The sequence below is a fragment of the Plectrocnemia conspersa genome, unplaced genomic scaffold (genome assembly GCF_051122295.1).
Source record: "Plectrocnemia conspersa isolate PC_06_02 unplaced genomic scaffold, ASM5112229v1 ptg000011l, whole genome shotgun sequence".
NCBI classification, from domain to species: Eukaryota; Metazoa; Arthropoda; class Insecta; order Trichoptera; family Polycentropodidae; genus Plectrocnemia; species Plectrocnemia conspersa.
The window spans coordinates 1,447,348-1,472,327 of record NW_028277175.1 but is presented as its reverse complement, the minus strand read 5'-3'; the positions used below and the strand labels follow the sequence as shown (position 1 = coordinate 1,472,327).

At 28.9% G+C, this 24,980-nt stretch overlaps 1 protein-coding gene across 3 annotated transcripts in view; it reads right to left on the bottom strand.

Annotated features, from left to right (window-relative positions):
* Positions 1-24,980, bottom strand: part of for (cGMP-dependent protein kinase for) — a 164,100-nt gene that overhangs the window by 70,917 nt on the left and 68,203 nt on the right. Inside the window, exon 1 of one of the 3 annotated variants that reach the window (XM_088197143.1) lies at positions 7,443-7,930. The exons of the other annotated variants lie outside the window; for them this stretch is intronic. Coding sequence (XP_088053269.1) covers positions 7,443-7,876 — 434 coding nt within the window. The 5' untranslated portion in view covers positions 7,877-7,930. Of the gene's footprint in view, positions 1-7,442; positions 7,931-24,980 lie in introns of those variants that run through there. 3 annotated transcript variants of the gene reach the window in all.

Here is a 24,980-nt window from a genome sequence, read left to right as displayed (position 1 = left end):
TGATTCACTAATCTCAAATATGATAAATTGGTCTTGAGAACGATTTTAAGAGTACCTTAAAACAAACAATGTTATTGATTATAAGACCGAATGAATAACGTCAAGAACGTTTTATATGTACATACATGATCTATAAAAAGGCTATTTAATTGAATGTAAAATAAACTAAACATTTGTCTGCTGTTTATTTTACCTTGTAGATAATTTAGATTACACTATAAATATATGTAGGTAAAACCAATAAATAAAATTTATTTTTAACTGTATTCTAGGCTATCGAATCATAGACAATGCTATATAGATATTACATGTAATGCGTTTGGTAAATTTTAAAAATATATATATATAACCATTTGTCACTACTGAACAATATAATGGTACCAATGCAAACGTGCAGTCAACAGATTATATGACATTAGCATGTTTAATGTTTCAAATATATGCAGCCATCAGATTATATACTTATTTACAGTATTGGAGTAAAGAAGATTACCAATTTAATCTCATTGCTTAAAATATAAAATCATTCGTGAAAGCTGCTCGCAAAAATATGAAAAGGTTAGCAAGAATTCACACACACTTATTTGAGTGGTGCTGAAACATCAGCTCTTTAGCTTTAAACCAAGATAATCTTAATCTCTTATAAGTTAAAAATGAAAGAAAAACAATATTGATTAATGTATATGGACCATAGTCGATCACAGTTAGCTTTTAGTCATTCTTATTTATCAGATTGCAATAAATGTAATTAAAGCATACTCAATGAATAAATTAAATTGTCTAAATGTGTATTCTACATGATTAAAATAATAACATATAGCCCAATTGAATTGTATAAATCTATTCACCATTTGTCAAAGCAGTTCGCATAAATGAAAGGCGCTAATTTTATGAGTAAATTATTATATAATTATTAGTTTGTAATTCGATTTTTTTAATGTAAAGCGTAGTTTTCTGACATTTATGTGTTGATTTTAATTCAAACAATCAACGATGTTATTATACATAAACACATTTATATAGCGTTTCTCTGTAAAAATACAGGTGGGTTTATTTGAGCGCGGAAATTGACCATATGGCTTAATTGGTAGAAATAAAACCATTTACAATAGGTTTATAAAAAAGTCATTCGAGTAGCGCCGAAGTAGTATATTTTCAATGACTATACTATTTTGATTCATCTGAAATTTGCGGCATTAGACACCGCCGCCCGACACTGACACCTTTTTTATATACATATAATATTAATCAATTAATTATGCAGTAAATATATCAGACAGATTTACAAATTGCCTTGCTAGTGAAGTCATAAGGATTAAAAAAAAATAAGAATAGTATGATGTATAGAGTTTACTAATGTAATTGTATTTTTTAATAAACATAACATAATTAATAACAATTTTTATAATAATTATGCTCTGATTTTAATTATTTTTTCAAGCATAATAATTTTTGGTATAAGTAATGTTGTTATTTATAAACTCACTTAGTGATTTCATTCATGTATAAATATAGGAGCATTTATTAAAAAGGCAGAGATTAGCAATCTAGTGTTTGGTCAAAATAAAAACAATTCAACTTGAATATGTTAAATGTACAACAGTTAACCATAAAATGATTTTTATATTCATTGAAAAACCTTAATAATAAAATTTAGTTATAGTTAAATTTTCTAAAATACAAGAGAGTATGGGTCGTATCCGTATTTGTATCCTAGTGCCATTTTGCTAGGAGCACTGGGACACAAATCATTGCATTCTGGGCATATCGTCCACTTAATAAAGCATTTTTTAAAGTTGCTAAGAGGTGGTGTCAACAACCCGGCAATTGGCGACTTTCAGCTGCAAGCTTTTGAGTGTCCTAGAGAGTCGCGATCGCGTCCCTAGTTCTTACTCGTTGCGACCAGGACATCAGCGCTTGCACATGTCATACAGCACCTGTTAAATAAATATCTGAATGCACATGTCATACAGCATTCTGTTAAATAAATATCTATTGCAGTAAAAATATACTCAACTCATAATTGATATTACAAAAAAAAAATACAGAAAATCTTAAGTGCTTTTAATGTTATCAACATATCTATAATACAGATAAATACACACCCTGCTAAATGGCGCAACCTAGATTGATAAATAGCGAATAACTTATAAATATAAAATTTAGCAATGCGTAAGAGATAATACCAATAAAAATTAATCTTAATGGAACGAAAAAGGTGTGTACAATAAATTATAATCCATGACAAATTAAGGAGAGTCTTTATTGTATTTTTTGAAACAGTATTAATAGCAACATAAATTTTTGAATTTTTGATGTCACGTGCAAAAAAAGAAGCTGCCAAAATAAAATGTATTTCACATATTATACACTTAGAAAGATATAATATAAAAGAAAAAGTTTTTTTTTTCTATTGTATTTAATGATCATTAAATTATTTAACTTAATATATTTATTCAAAACGGGTTGGACTTGGGGCAACACTTATTTTAAAAAATACCTTGAACTACAAAGGGTTAAGAATAATATTGTACGGAAATTTAAAACATGCTTAGAAAAAAAAATATAAAACATTCGATGTTGGTAAAAAAAAACACTTATATTACTGTTGCGAAATTGATTGAAAATTTTGCTTCATCTTTCCCCTACAGATTGACACCTTAAGAATCATTTAGAGCTATTCTTAAAAACACAAAAATCAATATATAAATAAATATTATAAGAGACTTTGATGACAACCTCTAAAAATAGGATTTTATTAAACAATGGATTTTCATTGTTAGCAAAAGATATCTGAAAATTGAGTATATTTTGATTTAAAAAATAGTTAAAAACACTATATATAATACATTATTTTTAAAACAATCATCAAAGATTAAAGTAACACCTTTCTCTCACAATAATAAAAATAAAAGCTGACAAGTATAATGGCATACAAAAATATGACTGTCAAAAATTCAAGTGGTTTTAAACGTTCATTATTATGATTGACGCACAAGAAGTTATTAAAAACATCTGTAGCACGATAATTTTAAAGTGACGTTTAAAGACAGAGGTACTGAACATTTTGTAATGGCAATAAATTTTAAAACAGTACCTTTGGCTGCAGCTTCTGATACCAAGGCATTGAAGAGTCAAAAATAGCAAGCGAGACATCTTCCAAGGAAGTTTGAGACTGTACTAGTCTAGCGATTAATTAAAAATTCTTTAAACGAATCGAATGCCAAAGTTGGCAACAAATTCGTTATTTTTGGCCTATCCACAAACGATAAGCCAAACGGAAGCATTTTGACAACTTTGAAGGAGACACGTGGAGCATTTTTGTTTTCGCGCAGGGCAATCTTTGGCCGCGCCCTCTCATCCCACATCGCAGAGAATTAGCATAAGACGCGTAAGAGGACTTTCTTTTTCGAAAGCATAATTTGCGCGCACAAAGAAGACATGATGGAGGGGCCTTGAGCTCATAAATTGGGCGTGAACCTGTAATCTATTTGCAGAGTGACCGAAATTTGGGAACCCACACGTTGCGAATGTGTTTTCTGGTGCACGTAGGCGGGCGGCACTTGCAATTAGTAAAGAACATGGATAAAGATTACTTTCGGAGAAGAACGATTGTTTAGGTGTATTCAAAGATTCTTCTAACGAACGTGTGTGTGGTTTCCAGAAGCTTAAGAGTCCACGCGAATTAAAATATGTGATATATCCTTTAGTACCAAAAAAAAATTTTTTTTGCAATATCTGATTTAACATTTTTTTTTCAATAACTGAAAAGCATTTATTATTTAGCAAAACTGTTTGGTTAAACAATGCATGATTTATAAACATTAAAAAAACTTAAATTAAGGAACAAGATTACTAAATAAAATAATACCTAAAAATACAATAATATGATAAATAGGGAAAAAATCCATCATAGTTAACCAAAATGAAGCAAAGAAATAACAGGTGGCGCATTTAAAACTAGCTCGAAAAATATCTTGCAATATAGTATTTAATCTACTGTATCTAGATTTATAATTTCAATGCAACTCAATTAGCAAAATATAACTTTAAAATACAATTCAATTCAAAGTTGAAAATCCAAACAATCGATTATGACGCGAGAATAATAATGTTGTATTTTATTTATTCAAAACTTATCAGATCTCAAATAAAACTTAAGAAATACAATGTAAATCAAAACTTATCTCAAGAAATACAATGTAAATCAAAACTTAACTTTAGTTTTGGGACTTTTATTTCATATATTTGATTTTCTATAAATGAAGATTTAATCCAAAACTCAAACTAGTTGATAAAAAATGTGTTTCTAAAAACATTGTAAATCTTTAAAAATCAATGGAAAGTATACAAAAGTATAATATATTGACTGATAGTTTTTGATATACATTACCCATTAATTATTTATTTTATTTATAACACAATTAAATTGAAATAGTATATAAACAATGCTTGATATTGTTGTATTTAATAAAAACTGTGTGTTGTAAAATCTAAATGATGGATTGACGCGTAATAATATGATATATTTTATTTATTAAGATCTTTAGTTTTTTTACAACATTTTAGAATAATACTGTATTATATCATCGATGACACAATATATTTCGTTAATGACATTAAAACAAATAATTATGTTTCACTCAATGATATCTTAAAATTTGTATAAAGCCATGAAATAAATTCTGGCTAGCAAAGGCCGCAAGAATTATGTAGATTTCTGTATTAAAGTGTGTAAAAAAATATTCTATTTTAATATCTATTATATAGCATATTTTTTGTCTCTTTACTTTTTTTCTATGATTTTTTAAGCAACGTTATTATTTTTTGCCTTTTTTTTCAAAATACAACATAATTCAAGCTGTTTTATTAATATTTTATATTTTCTATATATTACTTTTACTTGTAAAAAATAAATTAAACTAGTAATAAGAAACGCAAATTTATTGGCAAATACCTAATTAAAAGCGTCATATATTTTTTTGATTTCTATATGAAACAATTTATGCTGTTTAAAGAATATTCAAAAAAAAATGAATAATGTGTAAGGAATGAAAAAAATCTTTACAAGTAAATATGAACACATATTTATTATCAAATAGTTAGTTTAAAGCTTCATCATTTTTTTCATTCTTTATAAAATTAAACAATATTTAAGAAGTTTTAAGAATATAGTAAATCATATGTTTTCTAAATTTATTTATGTGTTATAAATAAAATATATTGTTTTGAGATTAAAAATATAGAAAAAATTGTTGAGAGGAAAACCTTCAGGTTACATATTAGTTAAAATCTTTCTCTAATAAAAAAAAATTCAACAATAAAATAAAAAATATTCTGGCTGTTTGTTTTAAAATAATAGTTACTTAAAAAAATTAAAATTTACTATTAAACTAAATAAAAATATTTTTTTAATTTTAGTCATTTCTATAAGATATAATTTTGAGGACACGATAATTGCCATAATCGTATTTTCAAAACATGAAACTTGTTTAAAATCCTTCCAGGGCATGCTTGAGAACTCAGAAATTTACCTTCTATAAATTCTCATCGCAAAAACCAGCAAATTTCTGGAGAATATAAGCTTAGCAATTTTTTTTGTAAAAAATTAAATTTTTATGAATGTTTTTAATTGATTTACAACAGCTGTATTTCTTTATACCGCTGCATAGGAAAGAGTGTGTCTGTGCCAGATATTTTTGAGTCATTTTTAAAAAAGCACTGTGGCTACGATGTAGTTTAAAAAAATAGATATTGTAAACATATCATCTGAATCTCAACGGTTGCCAGATTAATCTGCCATTTTGCTTTAAAATGGCTGATTAATCTGGCTTTAAATAAATAACTCTTTTGTATTAGAAATTAGGGCAAAATTAATATTAAAATATTTTTATTTAAATTTAAATTTTTATTTCAATAAGCGATTTTTCGGTACAATTTTATACTAAAACTTTAAACAAAATTTAAAAAAACTCACATTTAAAAAAAAAAGTTAGATATAACGGTTTTTGAGAACACGATAAGTGCTAAAAATTTTAATTACATCGACATGAAACTTGCTTTGAAAATAGATCTTGTAAATATCTCAAGTTCGTTGTCGACTTAATTAAATTAAAAATGGATAATATTTAAAAATTAAAAAATCGTTAATTTGTAAAAATATAATCCTATGAAAATAAATATGGTAAAAACATTTTATTATAAAAATTAAAATTAAAAAAATATTTTTAAGTGGGATATGACGGTTTATTAGGACAAGATAACTGTTTTATTTTAAATAATATTTACATAAAACTTGATTTAGAAATGGACCTTATAAACATCCCAGTGAAGCTCGTGAGCCGACCTAATCCGTCATCTTGTTTCAAAATGGCGGCTATTCACATAAAATTAAATTTTGAATAAAATAAAAACTTTTTTTATTTAAAATGTAAAAATTAAAAGAAATGCTTTTTTTACATGCATTTATATTCAAATTTCTACTTAATTCTTGCGGCATTTTGAGCTAAAACCTTTTTACCTATTATATATTCATTTTGATATCCTTCAAAAAATCAACAAAAAGTACATAAAAACGTACAAATTAATCAACGTTTATCAATTTACTACTTTTAAAAACACATTTAGTAATAGAACATAATTCAGTTGAAATAGTGAATATTTAAAAATATTTTTATACTGCTGAAATAATGTTGTATTTAAAAAAAACAGACTACATAAAATTTAAACAATCGATTATGCTGCATATATTTTATTTATAGAGCACAATCAATTAAAACCGTAATTAACTCCAAAAAATATATAAAAATACTTGAATATTGGTTTTTAATAAAAAAAAATACTGTTTAATTAAATATGAATATGTTTGTGTTATTTGGAATTGTAAATACCTAAAATCAAACAGTGTGTATTTGTAATGATAATGCAAATTGTATTATTTATAATTAAGGCTAGAAAATTAAATTTAGACAGATATTAAATATGTTTTTTTTTTCATCACCATATGAGATTTACATGGGATTCGAGCCCAAGACTAAACCAAATGGTCTATGTATTTAATTTAATTTGATCTAAAATTGAACTCTTTATTAATAAAAATCATTAATAAATATGTATTATTATACAATAAAAAAAATATAATATTAAGAACATTGTTTCTAAAAGCACCTTTATATATAAAAAAAACATATTCTAGTTTAAAAAAAATATATAATAATTATCACATTCAAAAAAAGTATCATGTAAAATAATTTTGATAAATATACTAGAATTAATTCATCAAAATAACAGTTATTATTTCATTTAATTTTTATATGAATTTTTAGAAACAAAGTTTTTGAGTAAGTCAAAAAAATGAGAAATTAATCGTACTTTATTAAATCTTGTTATGGATTTAATTTTAGTTCTTTTTCAAATATAATTAGATTGTATTCAATACTCACTCTTGGGACTTTTCAATCTTTTGAATTTTCAATTCCTTTATAGAACATATGTTGTTCTCGCACAATGAAGACAACGGTTCTGCCGAAATAGCTGTCCTCTTCATCCTGGGCTCTTTCAAGCTTAAAACTCTAGTATTTTCCATTCCTAGATTCATTGTCAAGCCTTCTTCTTCTAAAATCGCTCCATTAGTCTTCTTGACAATCAACTTTTGGGTCAACGGTTGAATCACATGCTTATACTTATCCAACTCGACCCTCAAATATCTGATAGTAGCATCTCTACAATCCAGATCTTTTTCCAGTAAAGAAATAGTCTGATCTTTCTTCCTAAGCTCTTCATTCTTCTGCATCAATTGTCTTTTAAACTCGAGCAACTTCTCTTCCAATTTGAAATTGGCGTCCAGTTTGAACGGCGACTCTGCCATCTTCTCCATTTTCACATTCACTGAATAGTCGATTTTTCACACTTTCGCTTTACAGTTTCGTTGCTATATTTGTAAATTTAGAATAAATAAAAACGTTGTAAAGAAGCGTATGCGATAATATGATGTTGCGGTATTTGTTTGTATGAATATTCATCGGGATACATTAAAGAAAGTTGGCGAATCTAAAAATAATGGTCTACGTGTATGTACACAGAATAATTTAAAGATGATGCAAACAGATCCATATCGATCAACACAAATTTAAATTTCATGATCTGTATGTATCTTACGCCTCTGTTATTAAATAATTTATGATAATTATTTTTTTGCGTGATGTTTTACATGTATCCTGAGGGGTACATGAAAAACATCATCGAAATGTATTAAATTAATAATAATATACCCGGAATGAATTTACTGTTTTTATTTTACTTTTAAACTTCAAAGGAACACGCAAAAATATCTGGGTCTCAGAAATTAAATCAATGAGAAACAACAGCTCCAAAAAGAACAAGCCAGCGGCCAGGAAGCCGAGCAAAGACTGACAGGCTCTCGTCAAGTGCTTGTCAGACTACTACTACCATAATATTCTGGTGAATCACGTTAAATTTTCACTTCTACCAATTACGGTACATACATACATATATCAATCATAATTACAGTTCGGGCCAGATAAAACGTGTCGCCAGATGCGGATTGTCAGATGCGATTAGTTTAATGAAAAGATCAAACGTGGGCATTCAATTTGTGTTTTCGCAAATGATCTATCTCATTCTCTCTCTTTCTTTTGCATTGGTGTAGGCGTAAAATGTAATTTTTCCGAGGGTGGGGTTATGCAAGGATCGCAAGAAAGCGTTGACAAAAAAGTAATGATTCAAATATCAATTAGGATGTTGGGCAACAAACGTAAGATTGTTTGTCTTTGAAGCTTATGATGAAATGTTGCTGGTTACCAAATTAAAAAAGGAGGACCAAATAATAGCAACTAAACAATCTGTTTATATAAGCGAGCTGCTTAATACTAACGAAAGACTTAATTTAATTTTTCTGAATATTTTAATATAGCATATTCTATATTTTAATTTGATAATAAAACTAATGGCTTTTGATCCACTGCATTAACAAAATAAATAAATGAATTGAATATAGATCACTGTTTGCATTTCATTTCTGAATAAATAGGATATATATTTCCAAAATTAATAAGGAAAGACACTTCCGAAAACAAGTCTAATAAAATAATTACAGTTACGCCCCAAAATCTTGAGTCAAGGGATCATGAAATGGTAAGGACGTTGATCTCCTCCCTTTTCCCCGATTACATATATGCCAAAACGCTGCTATATAAAATCACTTTAATTGAAAATTCATATGCCAGGGTAAGGCAGACGTTTTTATTTCGAAGGCATATAAAAGTGTCCTTGTAGCATCAAGAGTTTAAATTGATATTCTAAACGACTTGGAGACTACTACAAAAAGCGCCTCAGCAAAAAATGTTCGAGGAAATCGTGTAAGAATAGGACACTGATCTCTTCTCATTTCCCCAATTGCATAGAAGCCAAACAGCTGCCATAGAAAATCACTTCACATGGAAATTCAGTGTTTAGAAGAGAAAAGAAAACAACTACAAAATAATTCAATCGTCCGATTTGATTTAGTCAAGCAGTCATCTTGCACCTCTAAGAGTACAACTTGATCTTCAAGACGACTTGAAGATTACTACGTCACGGCACTACAACATACAGCAGCATTAATTTGTATCTTTAAGACCGAGTAAAAATACCGCACAATTAGGGGTTGTAATACCGGTATTGGGGCAAAAATCAACCTTCGGCACTACCGGTATTACAAAACAAACAATATCTCCATTGATTAGAGTTACAGAAACGAAGATTCGCATATTGCTTGAAAAGAGAAGCGGAGACTAAAATAATACTATAAGTATATTGGCGTAGGAAATCAATGTAAAATAATATTATGCAGCATTTACGATTTTACGTATTCTATAATATTTACATAAACTTTTATAGCTAAAATTTTATTTATGTTACTTTTAACACGAGTAAAAATATTTAAGTATACATAGTAATTATTGAGATTTTCTAAGCTAAACATCAAATGTGCAATAATTAAAATGAGATTATATAAATAAATCATATTTTAATCATAAAAATCTATTTTTATAAAAACATATGTCGCATTTTAAACAAATGGATTTACAATTTTCTACGCACTATTTCCTCGTAAGGTTTTTTCGGAAAAACGTAATTGACCAAAAATAATAAATAATATAGAAATATATTTCATTGGAATAAATTGGCGAGTGGTATAAAAAATTAGGAGGCGTTAGAAGCAGTCGTACAAAGAAGATGATTTTCTAGACCTATTGTTCCAAAAGATGATTTGGCACCCGAATTTAAAAAAAAAAATTTTCCAACATGTAAATGAAAGTAAAAAATAAATGGGACAAAAAGGTACACAGTCGTCTTATTTATTTTTATTAGTACTCGTAGACAACACAAAATAGGATCAGCCTTTAAAGTATTTTTAGAAGTACCTGAATGTAAGGAAGATTGTTTAAATCATCGTATTGTCTGATATAATAATAAAATATGCATAAACAGATAATTGGTCATAAATGAAATTTAGACTTGTTTGCTTATTATAATTCCCAAAAAAAAGTGAAGACGACAATAGTTAGTACATATACATTCAATATATTTAAAAAAACTATTCCGACTTTTGAATTCTTGGATTTTTTTGCAAATTCGCAAGCATGTATCAACATTGAACAATTTATTACAGCACAAACAGAGCAATAAAGCATTCAGTTCGACATTTTCGGTATTTTTTTATTACCAATTATTAATAAAAAAATTCAATACCATTAAAACCAGTATTGAATTTTATTTCTCTCGGTAATACCGGTATTATTGCAATCCCTACGTACAATATATTCAGTACAAGTAAAAACATAACTCAAACTAAACAGGTAACGGACTTTCCCGAACGAAAGTATCCGTTCTAATGGCTAGAAGAGTACAATAAAAACGTATATCTGATATCAGATAGAAATAAAGATTCTAGTTATGCTCAAAATTATCCAGATTGATCTTGGAATCATGAGAAAGTATGAACGCTGATTTCTTCTCCTTTCCGCAATTTCACATGAACCAGAACACTGTCATATAAAATCACTTCAATGGAAATTTGAAATATAGGAAAAAGTAGCTATTTTTCATTCTAACATCCGATCAATCACCGTGCACCTCCAAGAATTTAACTTGATCTTTGAAATGACTTAAATACTACTTCAAAGCAGGCTCTTTTACTTCAAATGCCAACCAGTCACTTTGCGCCTCCAAGAATTTAACTTGATCTTTGAGAAGACTGAAAAACTATTATGACAAAATGTCTCAGGGATTTGAGATTAGCACTTTGAAAACTGGCGATAACTTTCGCATTCACGTTTGCAGATTTAAAACAGAGGTACATATGATTATTTGTAAAGACTTTTTTTTACAATTTTAAACTGTATAATATATTTACTAGTTTTATTTATTTAATAAAAAATTTTAATTCCGAGATGGGAATAATTTTGTTCACTTTCACGTATTGGTGACTCTTAGATTTTTATTGTTTTTGACGGACAATCTCTCGAAATTGTTTTTACATTTTTAATGAAACTTTATTAAATACATACGCAGTTAGACAGACGCAATCAGGGTTAGAAAATCTATGGCACGAGTGTTTGAAATTATTAACGACACAAATACCTATGCTCTTTACTGAATATAATATATGTATGATTAAAATATCACATATTTTTAAAAGGTTTACTTTCAAAGTTTACGTACGTTGAATCAAAAGATAATTCTAATCTAACCATTTACATCAATATCAGAATAATTATTATCTAAATTACACACATTATTATAACGATACAATCAGATTTTTTGCATTGACCCTATTGCGTGACCACAGAGACATTATTATTACATTTAGATTTTTGCAAATTGAATTCAGAAACATTTTAACGACCATCATTACGCGTCCTTCGTATTTGAGAGAACGATTCTGACGCGGCTTCTGTTTTTTGTCGATTGTCAAAACGACGATGCTCAAAATTTGGCTCGCGAATCGATCGGCGATGCAACATAATTGATAGTAAACAACCGATGTTTTGATTGGCGTTCGCTTCAAAGAATCTTATGATAGTAAATATTTAAAAATAAAGAAAAAGTTTGAGAATCCGCGCATTGCGTGTTTGTATCGATTGCTGTGATTTTCGAATTAGACTAATGGTTTTGCATCTGTGAATCGATATTGTTATGATTCTCATACGTCACAAATATTAATAATGAGATTTTTCATCATGTAGGTCAGTGTTTTATGACTCGTTTGTGATTTTCAGGGATGGCCAACTTTTTAATAATACGTGAGAGTGAAAGTGGTTGTTGTACATAACGAGTTGTATATAATTTAGTGGTTTGTTTTCTGTGCTATAAATTATTAAAAAATATTATAGACCTGTGGCACAATGATTGAAGTAGCTTTCAATATGTCGATTTATTATATAAATTCGGTTATGTCGTTTTTCTATGGTTCATTGCGAAAAATTCGAGTTTCGAGATGATTAATTAATATTTTATTGATATGTCGCAATTAAATATAATTTTAAAGTAATAAATAATTAGTGAAATGTTTGTTAACATTTTGACTACTTTAACTGGTTTTAGATCAATGATTTATAAACTTAATAAATTTAAATAATTAATGATTTTGTGCCACTGATTATGCAATCAATAAAAACAATATCATTATTAATATACTATAATATTTTTATTTTATTGTCTAACTTAAAAAAATCAGTTTTTTAGTTTTAACTGTACAAATATATTTTTACATTCGTTTTATATTTTATTATATTAAGTTTAGTTATATTTAAACTTTCTTTTTTAAATATCAATTTTTTTAAAAGAAGCCATTCGATTCTAATTACAGTAATAAGAAAATACAGTAGTTAAAAGTTAAATAAAGAGAGTAAAATACTGTTTATTAAAAAGTATAAAAAGTTTTTTAGTAGTTTTTCAAAATAAAATATTATATTTAAATATTTATTTGAAAAAACATGTAAGTTTTATTTATGAATATTTTGGTATATTTTGCTTAATTTTAAGTTAATAAATTTATTTCACTTTTTAATAATTTACGAAACACGATTCCTGTTATAAGGTATCTCAAAACAGTGAAAGATTTACCGCCGTACATGTACGGCGATACTCTTCAAAGGGTTAAGAGAGTCAGGTTGTGTATGAATAACCTACAACAACAAAAATGTTTGTGAAATATAAGGTGTGTATTATATTATAAAGTTTTTAAATAGAACTATACATTATACAATAAATGCTGCTGTGATTATATAATTTGACTTAAATACAACTTGCAGGAAAAAATATTAACCATTGAAAAGTTATAAGACATCAATGTAAACTGCTGATTAAGACAAAACTAAGCGTTTAAGTACTGCATAATGAATAAGCTAAATACTTGTCGATCTTTGCTTGAAAAATATTATTAAAAAGCATTTATAGATCACAAGTAAAAGAGTTGTTTATTTTAAACACAAGACTAAAATTAATGTAATGTGTCAAAAAATCAAATGGGATAATTAATGTCAATATATTATATTAACAATTGGGGAATTTTAACATGGCATTGATTGAAAAACTTTTGCATAAAAATATAAGAAAAAAATATTTTGCACCACGATAATGATCGATCTTTCAAAAATCTAAAAATATAAAATTTAAAATTATTTTTATTATTGTAAATTATATTGATAATAAAAATATTTCTATGGAAAAAATTAGAACAGGTTGTTCTCCTAAAAAACTCAAGTTTTTTAATGTATAAGTAATTAATAAGTTTAATGTATATTTTATGTATAAAAAAATCTATAAAATTTTATGTGATTATGTAAGAAAAAAATATTTTATAAAAGAGGTTGAGAAAAAAATTAATGTTCTTCATAATTTTTTAGGCAAACATTTTCATTAAAAATATTTAGATAAATAGACATTAAGATATGTATATGATCTTTCATTATAAATTTCTAAAGACATTTTAGAAAATTATCTCAATAAAATTACATGCTTTGGAACACATAGGCGTGAACAAATTGCTCAGATATTTCGTCAAACGTGTCATTATCGAATTAATAGCGGAAAAAATCAATTAACATATTTGCACAATTCTCATTTTGAGTTGGTGTACTGTAAAAAAAACTATTCATACGTTACATTGTGTGTACACTATTATGATATTATGATCGATAAGCGATGACTTTGTACGAATTTTTGACGAATAGAAAAAACTGTAATTAGTACCATAGAAAAAGGTTTCGAAAGATACTTTCGGTGAGGTCGCATTACAACACGCTTATTACAAATTAATTAAACAAGGCAAAAATGGTGGATAAAAAAATATAAAAATGTTAAATAGCATACGAAGATTAATGCGATTTAGAAAACACGATTGGTTTCATTAAGAAACATATGAGGGGAGTCATAGGTCGGGTTAAGATTGAGTTGCTAATTCAAGATTGGATAAATCTGCGACATTCGAAGATTTGATGTGAATAATTTTGCAATTTGCATCAGGATAAATCGGTTCCAAGTTCATGGAATTTTAATGACACTAGAGATCAAATGTTTCTCACAGCACAATGATTTATTGATGTAAATAAAATTTGAAGTGTCCCTAATTTTAATGCACTTCTTGGACCATCATCGTATCATTGATGTACGCAAGTCGAAATTAATACGGCGTGGACGGACATGCACTTCTTCAATGTCACTTCCTCCATCTATTTACGAGCAAAATGGACGATGGCCAATTTTTTAATGGCATAATACAAATTTCACAATGTCACATTGGGTGAAGCAAAAGCATTTGAAGGTATTTCCCCGGTTTATAGGTCAATGGGTACATCAATAAGATATTGTGATGTGAACCACAAGATTGACGAAACAGTTAGATTTCAGCAAAAGTTTAAAACAAGTAAAGCTTCTTTTAGTATAATAAGTTTGGGTGCAGCATTGTCGCGATATTAACTTATGCTTCAAAAATTTTGAAAAAGTATGTAAAACAATATAACTAGTGAGACAATGTTGTTTTGTATTCCCTATTATTCTTAGCATCTTTTCATAAACTGCTAAACACAGAACCTGAATCACTTAATAAGAATAATTAAGTCTGGCAAAAATATGGACAAAGCTTTGAGCATGTTCAAACACAAGATGATGGAAAAAAAAACATTTATTTGGGATTCACTCTTGACGAAAATTAGAACCACTTACTAAAGATAAAATGCCGGATCAAAGAATTCGGTACAAATGAGAATAATAAAGTTCTACTCAAAAATTAGAAGCAATAGAAAAATTTCATATAGCTATTATTTCAATACATATTAGCTTCGATTGTTAATAAAAAAAAGTATAAGCTTATAGTTAACTACACATTAAATGGTAATAAAAATATGTTTTGCTTAATGATAATGTAAGAATCAAAAACATATTAAATTATATAGAGCTGTTAATTTAATACTTAACGTTAGTTGCTACTGAAGAGACTTTATGTGTGTTTTATTGGCATAAAAATAGTTTAAAATATATAAAACAATTATTTGTGTTGCATTTAAATAATCCTACTATAAAAAAATAATTAAATCAGTAATTCTTACACATTAAATGGGAAAAAAATATGTTTTGCTTAATGCTGATATAAGAATCAGAACACATCAACTTATATAGAGCTGTTAATTTAATACTAACAAAACATACTTAACGTTAATTGCTATTGCAGAGACTTTATGTGTGTTTTATTGGTATGAAAATGTAGAACAATTATTTGTGTTGCATTTGAATGATACTACTATAAAAAATAATAAAATCAGTAATTCTTATATCAAACCACATAGTTTAAAACGATAAAAAAAGCGAGAGAACTATAAAAATGACAATAAATCTAGTAAAAATTAGTAAAATGGTCATCAGATTAATAGATGTGTCTTTTCGAATTAAAAATACTAAATAGCCAGAGATTTGTCAGCGTAATAAACAAAAAAAACAGTTATACATATCCGCGTGGATGTACATTAACGGTATCCATTTATTGGTTGTTACAAAATTGTATTAAAAATATTTCGTTGAAACATGGGAAGCGATAACCCAATGCCAATACCAAGTAAACATAGTCAACAACTACTAAATAAGGAGTGAGACACTGGGTTGTCCGAGGATCCCGAGAACGATAGGTAAAGTGGGGGTAATTCAGTCGACTTGGCCAACTTCGAGCGCTTCCGAACATTGTCGGCAAAAGGGCCGGAGTCAAAGAGTCCGAAGTCGGAGCTGCTCTTTCGAGCGCGAGCGGTGAGTTACTTCCCCTTTCGCTCTCTCGCTTGTTAAGTGACGAGAGTGAGAGAGATAATGATATGGTGTTTCGCAAACTGAGATAGAACGAGTAACTCGCTTCAATTTCAGTATGCGCGTAGGCGAATAAAATTAAATATTTAAAAAATAATTAGTGGTACTTGATTTTGTTAATAAAAATCGTTTCGAATATTCTTATGTATTTTCCTAGATCGGTTTATATAAATGTCGCACCATAACGAATTCTTATTAAGAATCGATGGCGAAAAATTCTAGGATAGTCACAGATGTGGTGTTCGTATTCTGAAATATAATTTTTATGCCTTATGGCATTTTGCAAAAGCCGACAAAGATTTTGCGTAAATTGAATGAAAAGTTTTCACTGATATTGTATAGGTGAGTGCCCACACAAACTTTTATAATTATCAGTAGCGTAATTTTAATAATATGACAATTTAAAAATCGCGATTATTTGGCACATTTTTCGATCGCGCGCAAATATGCGGGCTGTACGTGACAGAAGCCGCCGTCCGGACGGCATATGAAATTTGCGACAGTGTGGTCGCTTACTCGAAGTCGTAGGTCTCGGCCGACTTCAGTTGTAACTTCGGTTCGGACAACTTCCAGAGAGTGTAGTGCAGGCATAATAATACTGCTACTTTTAAACGCTCAAACTTTAATTGCTGTTGCAATACACAAAACGAGCTAGATAACACCTTATTTTTTAAATGGCACAGTTACCATTTTTGTGATATAATATTCATTTTTTGATATTTTCGTTTATAAAGTAGTCTGATGCTTTACAACGATGTAAACACAATCAACAACTAATGCATAAGTATCGAGACACCAGACTAAAGTCAAAATCTGTAAATCAATCACCTATATTTCATTAATTATGAACTATTATTTTATCTAACAATCAATAGATCGATTTATTTAAATATTAATCTGTGAGACAAGGAAAATCTAGGAAAACTATATACATAACATTAACCATAAATTTTGATCTCTCATAAATCATAATGTTAAAAAGCATTCATTCCTTTATAAACTTCCAGAAAAAAGATAACTTTGGAAAGGCAAATATCTTAATATGATATTGTATATTAAATTATTTTAAAAAAATACGAATATAAATCTGAACTAATAATATATTATTAAAAGTTACAAATATGAAGTTGATCTGAAAAGGACATGGGCTTTCCCAGATAATGAACATACTTTCTTTAGACTTTTCTACCACTTCGCTTCTGACTTGAAATAAACCAGAGATTAACAAAGAAGTTATCTACCAAGATGTATTATTTATTGTTGAAAACTAAGTAATTTAAAAAAGTGTATTGCTAGAATACACAGTTTTGGAGCTATTTGCACTTAAACCGTTGGACCATACTTTAACAAAATAGTTTATAAATCGTTTGTAATATGCAGAGAAATTCCAGGGGATAATTACATTGCTAAATGTATACAATTTTTAATCTACCGTCACGCCAATACACAAAGAGTCTGGTTCCACCCTGAATCATCCGCATTGGTCAAAGGATTGTAGTGTGAAAGTAACGTTGGAGGATTTGTGCGTTCTTCGATTGTAATTCAAGTTAGAACATTAGATCTCTAGTTCAAATTTGAATACCAAATTCAACTAAAGCTACCCCATACAGCCGCTTAAATTTTGACTGTTTTCGTATGCTTAAGAATCGATTGCGGAAGTTAATGAAGAAGTTTCAAGAGCTTAGGATTCTACAAAGAACATTGTGAGCTGCAAGGGTTTGGTGAATGATATTTGGAACAAGAGTTTGAGAGCGAGCAAGTGCCGGTGGCTGGCACACACATCCTTGACACACATGCGATTCGAATATGGAAGCCAGCGAGCCTCAGGCGATAATACCAACACACAGTCTTCCAAAAGAAGGTCTCGAATGTTGGATGAAGAGAGAAGAGGTAAAAATGTCAGTGGAACCATCCAATTTGAGACAGTTGAGGCAAACGATACAATTGACGGTTGCTCGTAAAATTTTATCGGAAACGATGCATCATATATTTAGATATGAACATAGTAAACACATGTGACATATATTTACATATGATAAATATGGTGGGAAATGTGCGACATGTGTCCAGATATAATAGAAAAAAGTTGTAATCTGACCCTAAATTTTGATTAAGGTATTCTATGTATGAAATTAGATAAATTATTTGGACCAGTTTTTTTACCACGACTTTATTCTCGATCTAATTAGTCAAACTATAAACGTCAAAACAAATAGCAATATCTGTCTTAAGACTAGTATTAATATTAGAACCGGTCGATTGCTCAAAACCATTACGGTATTGTCAATCGGTTATACGTGATCTATAATCTATATTTATATATTAAATGCTGACGAAGCGCTGTTTTTACTATATTAACCACAAATCCAAAATCTAAATTAATAGTCGGTTACGCTTAATCATAAAATCTAAATTTGGAGATTATGATATTTGGCTTCTGACCTTCCGCTTCTACGGTTTAATTTATTGAACCTCAAGGCTCAATAATTGCAGATATTATAATTTAAAAAAATATATATTATAATATGATATATGGTAATGAATGAATTGAAAAGTTGCCCTAGATAGAAGTCAGAGCCGTTGACACATTGGTAATTCGCAGGTGGATCACGTTTTGAGAAACAATGATCGAAGAAAAAATGGTTCTATAAAGATTGGCTATCTTTCGGCTTGAACAATACAAGGTTAAGTTCGAATGACAATATCAATTTAACAATGTTAATATAATTAGAAAACTTATAGTCTCTACAATAATCAGTACATCTTTAAAAATTCTATTCAATATCAAATACATAATTAAATTAATAAGATCTATTTTTTACTTTTATTTCAGATATTTCATGATTATTTTAATAAGAAAATTCCACTTCAGTTACGCGTAACCAATTTAACGTCCAAAAGCAAGAGATATTTATATATTTAAAATTCGTCACAAGCAAATTAGTTCCTAATGATATATTTTTATATCTTAAAATAACGAACAAAAAAAAAGATTGACCCAGTTAAATTTTACGCTTAGTTTAACTCACTTTTAATAGGTTATTTATTTAAACTATATTTATTTTGACTCCGTATAAAAAAATAACAAATACCATAACATCAATGATACACCAATTTTATAAATCACCTAACAACCTATTACAAAACACACATTTCACAAAATCATAACACCGTGTGATTTTTTTTTCCAATGTTATTATTTTTGAGTTGTCACGATTTTCCACGCAGCCGGATCGGTCCAGTGACGGCGCGTGTTATTTGCCCGAATGCCAGAGTCGAACTGAGTGACGGCAGACCGCATGGGTCCGATTGGGCCCATTGATTATTTTTTGGCAAGTGATTTTATGTGTCAAACTTTACCCCCGCCGCTGTGCAAAAAGACACTTCCTATCCGTTTCCAGAATTATTTTCGGGTCGTTGTGCGGATTCGACCCAATTGAAGGTTACAATTTTAAACTTTTTCAAAAAAAATGTATTTCAGAAAAAAAAACTTTAAATATATATTATAAAAAATATATTTCAAACTACAGCTCAAACTTATATTTTTTTTAAAAATAAGTAATAATTTTCAAAACCATAGGAACATGATTGGCATGAACCCAAATTGTATGACGAACATCATTGTAAGCAAAAATGTACATTATAACAAACGGACTTTAATAAAAAAAATGTGTCGAGAAGATTTATGATTAAACACAGACCAAAAGAAAAATAACAAAACGATTGTACGCCACTGATATTTTTTATTTTCCATTAGTGTTTCCGCATTATAATTTTTCTATCGAGATTTCCTAAAATATCTCGAAGGAATAGGATAAAATTTATCAAATAAAAACATTCCTACAAAATATAAATTTCAACAATCATAATTCGAAATATGCTATACAAAAATGGTTTGGCATAACAAAACAATTGAAATCGGCATTTTAGAACACCCATGAATTGCACTGTGGAGGTTTTAACCACCTGCGCCATTAATCGCAATTTAGAGGTCACCATAATAACCACTTAAACAACGAAAAAGTAAATCTTTACAACTACATCATCAACAACGCGTTACGAAAATTTAAGGCTTACACAACACACAACTAAAAAAAATTTCAGTAGTGCAAAAATAATCCTTGAAAAAAAAACGCGAGTGAGACAATAAGCTAGACCCTGCGTCTATTGCCATTATTCTTCGAACTCCCATATCGATCAGCAAAGTTACCATGAGGACCGTGTTAACTCTTAAGGCGTGAACAATTTTTGAGGTGTGTTCAAGAAGATAAATTGGTTCGTAAATATCATTATCTGCGATTCACCAGAACTGTCTCAAGCGATCAATATAAAAGATCAGACATAAGACTAAGAAGCTATTCCACCAGCACTCAGTCGACAAATACAACTCAACGCACAAACAAAGATTCTTTGACTTCTTAAGAGCCGCATTTGTAATACGAAACTATTCTAATACTGTTGTAAATTGTACCATTTTCGGCGTTTATTTGCCTGCAAAGTCACACCCCATCGGCCCCAAAATCTAAAGGCACAATAGCCACGTAGACTTTCAAAAGCCATGAATTATCCAATTATAATAGAAATTCTTAAAACATTTTTTTTTCATAAGCTTCTAAACGTCTTCGAAAAACACGAAAATAATCATAGTTTGTACTTATTGAGCCACCTTAAAACTTAAGCTTTAGCTAAGATGTGAATAAGAGTTGGAGATACACAATTTTTATAACTGAATTTCAAAAACACAGACTCACGTTAATAAGGAGGGTCGTTCTATTAATCATAGATTAAATTAGATTTCATCAGATTAAAAAACTCGATGAAGGTTGAATTACATTTTGCTTCCACATAAAGTTTAGCTTTTTTTGTCTCTAAAAGCGAGTCAAAAAAACAAATCTGACCATCGTTACTTGACAGATTTTCCCAATGCGTCATGATGATCATTATACAATTAAACATCTATGCACACATAAAATAAATAGCACCATCTCACATATTTTTCAAGCTTCATAGTTATCGCCGTAAACATGCTTGTGTTTGACAAGCTGAAGAGTTGGATGACTCGTGAAAGAGGAGCGCTGATGTCGTGACCGAAACATGCAATAATACGGGACGCGATCGCGATTCCCTAGAGCAGCTTAAAGCTTGCAACCGTAAGTCACCGAGAATTAACGAGTTGGCAACACCGTCCTTAAGCAACTTTAAAAAGTGATTTAATGAGTAGACGCTAGGTTGAGAATGCAATGAATTTTATCCCAATACTCTAGCAAAAAGGCACTAGGGTACAAATATTAATACGACCCGTACTTTTTGTTGTAGAGATATCCCAGAATTTCTAAATTCTCTTCAACAACAAAGAGTGCTTCGTTTCGCTTCGATTCCAGAATATGGAACCATATGCAGAGACGCTACTAACAAGCGTATCGTGTAAGTGATACGCGCTCCGCATAACGAAGCCGAGCATCTTCGACGCCCTATGGATTTTTTTACTTAAAACCCCTCCGTTTAAATTGTAAGAGAATTATGTCAGGAAAAGAATTTCGAAAATGTAACGTGACACTTAGCAATGCTTAAAGGTAGTCCATTGTCGATAGACCATCTACACAGCAACCTCAGGTCTTTCTGTCAAAAAGAGTAAATCAGAATTTGTGCGAATACTTCGAATGTATGTGATTAATTAAGAGCCAAAAAAGCAAAGGACTCAGATTAAATCCATGTGGTACTTCAGAATAAGTGAAATACTAATTGGAGCGGCGATTGGCATAGCTAATTATTTAAGTTTAAATTATAAAAATATACTTATTATTTTAACGTTATAATATATGAAACACTTGCCGTATAAATTGGTACAAATGAGTAAAAAAAGCCTGGCGACTTAAAGGTGACAGTTATGTTGGACTAACTCTGATTATTGAAGTGGAAAGGCTGCTTAGCTGCATACTGGACAAAGTTTGTAAAATAAGTCATAAACTTGTTTTGTTGCGCATGTGCTTATATAAAATAGTATCTATTGTCCCTTTCACGATAGCAGAAATTAAATAAAACTGAGTTAATTATCAGATAAAGCAATCCTAAATCTATTTAAAAAAATATATACGTGTTTATTTAATTTATTAATACATAAAAATATATGTTTTTGCATTATACTTTTTTAAGTATAATGCAAAAACATATAGTACATACATATTTATGTGTCATGTCTAATATTGATTTAAAGCGGCACATCTATCATTCAATAACACAAAAATCAGAAATATATATTGACTCTGTATTTTCAAGTTTTCAATATTTACTCTACGTTTCTCAATTCTCCAATATTGCACTGTTTACATACAATCAATTTTCTTTATTTAATATGCTTATGTTATATGCATACATATTCTTAATATATTGTGAGGACCTGTTCATTATGGCAGAAACTAGGAGGCACTCTGGAAACACTGACGTGATTGTAGCGTAGGGCAACACTATGTTACATTTGTGCCTCCTTCCTCTCTTATATTGCTATGGGGAGAACAGTGAGGCTTATTCACCATGGGCAAAACCAGGCGGTACTCAATGACGTGACGGCGGCATAGGGCTACACATTCTTTGGCGGACCTCGACGGGAAGACCATTACCAGCGGGACCTTTTCCGCCGATCTCTAATATCATTCACATCGTTATAGCATACAACTAAATTGTCAACAAAATACTACTGCAACGACTCAATCTGTGTCTAATTGACACCTGTTTATGACAATAAATTTATGAATTTATTCTCAGCTTTCATCATAGTCTAATAAATTATATGTTAATAAATTAGATAAAATGATGTTGCAAAAATTACAAAATAAGACAATGGGAGTGATTTTAAATAAAAATAGATTGATTGATTGTAGAAGTGTAATTGATAGATGGAAATGGTAATATGTTCAAGAAATATTGAAGATGAATGTTTTAATATTTATATTTAAGTTAGAAAATAATATGTTACCAGAGTATTTTAATAAGTATTTAATATACATAGATTAAATATTTGAAATAGAGACAATTTAGGGATAGATAGGTATAAAAAAAGAGTGCGGCCAGGGGAATAATATACGAAGGTGTGAATTTATATAATGATATTTTTAAATAAATTATAGTATTTTTTATATTCTGTTTATGTTTTGATTATTTTTTTAGTGAAATAAGCTAAATAAATTAATAAAATAAATAAATAATAGCTTTGTTATTTCTCTGAGAATGTTTACAGCTATACAGACATCTGTTCTTCTACATTTAGGCATTTTTCAAAGATCCATACAATGATTTCATAATACATAAATCAAAATACCCTTGTATCATGATTTTATGACCGTAAATTGTTCTAAATTGAAGTGCAAATAAAACTTTACTGCGCCTCATAATCAAAACATCTAGAGCAGCGGTACAATAATGCCATAGTTAATGCATAAAAGTCATTGCGACAAGGGTAATTTATAGCCTAGTCGAAAAATTAGGCAAATTTTCTGATAGAGCCACTATCATCGTAGAATTTAAAGGCGAAATTAACGAAATCGTTTCCGCTACAACGACAGGCGATAAAAATAAATTAATTGCTGAAAAAATATATTTTATTTTAATTTTATGATAGTTTCTTTTTTTGCAATGCCATAAACCATAATAAATTCGACAATAAATATAATATTGAATTAAGTGGTCAAGGTGTGTTCAGGCAAAGTGCCCCGAGGCGCTGTGTCAATATAAATTAGTATATCGCATGTTGAGAAACGCTGAAGCCATCGATTCACGAGCAAATGTCAATTGACGTAGTGATTTGAACGAGCGGAAAACGAAACCTATGATAATTGCCGTCATTGTTATATATTTTTTATTCATACTATAAATAAATATATTAATGTATTATTAATTTAAAATGTCATACTCTATTTGTAAACGTTATGAAATATCTTTACTATGAATATGTTGAAACCTCAAATATTTTATTTATGATACAATTTTTGATTGCAAAAATAGCTGTCTATTGTTATAACAGCAGAGCAAAGTCATATTTCATCTATCAACAACGATTACTATGAGACACTTTACTCAATTGAAATTATTTATAGATACGTTGCATATTTTTATTGTACGTTATTGCTTTTATTGCTTACGGTCAATTGATGCGATAAAAAAATAGCACGTCAGCAATAAATCGAAAGAAAAAACTCCTATCGGACGTCAACGTAACTTGTAATGATTTTTGATTTATGACGTTTTAAACATGTGCTTTGCATGTTATAAATATGTGTACGTTATGAAAGATTTTTTTGTTCGTCTAATAATTTCGCGAGTTCTTCTAAATTGGTATAATAAATATTTTCCATCGTTCACTAATTTAACACAGGTGAGTTGCAGTTTTGACGTCATGGAAAAGTGATCTAGAAATAATATAAAGAATGTTAAACATCTATGTTTTCAACACTATTATCTATAATAAACCTTGAATTACTCTCTGATATTAAAATAAGCTGATAGTTTTATAAGTAGATAAGTAAATATAAGTATATAATTATGATTAAAATAAAAATAAACTTGAAAAATTTATTTTTAATTAAATAAGTGAAAATATTTTCTACGTACTTCAAAAATAATAAATAAAGTGG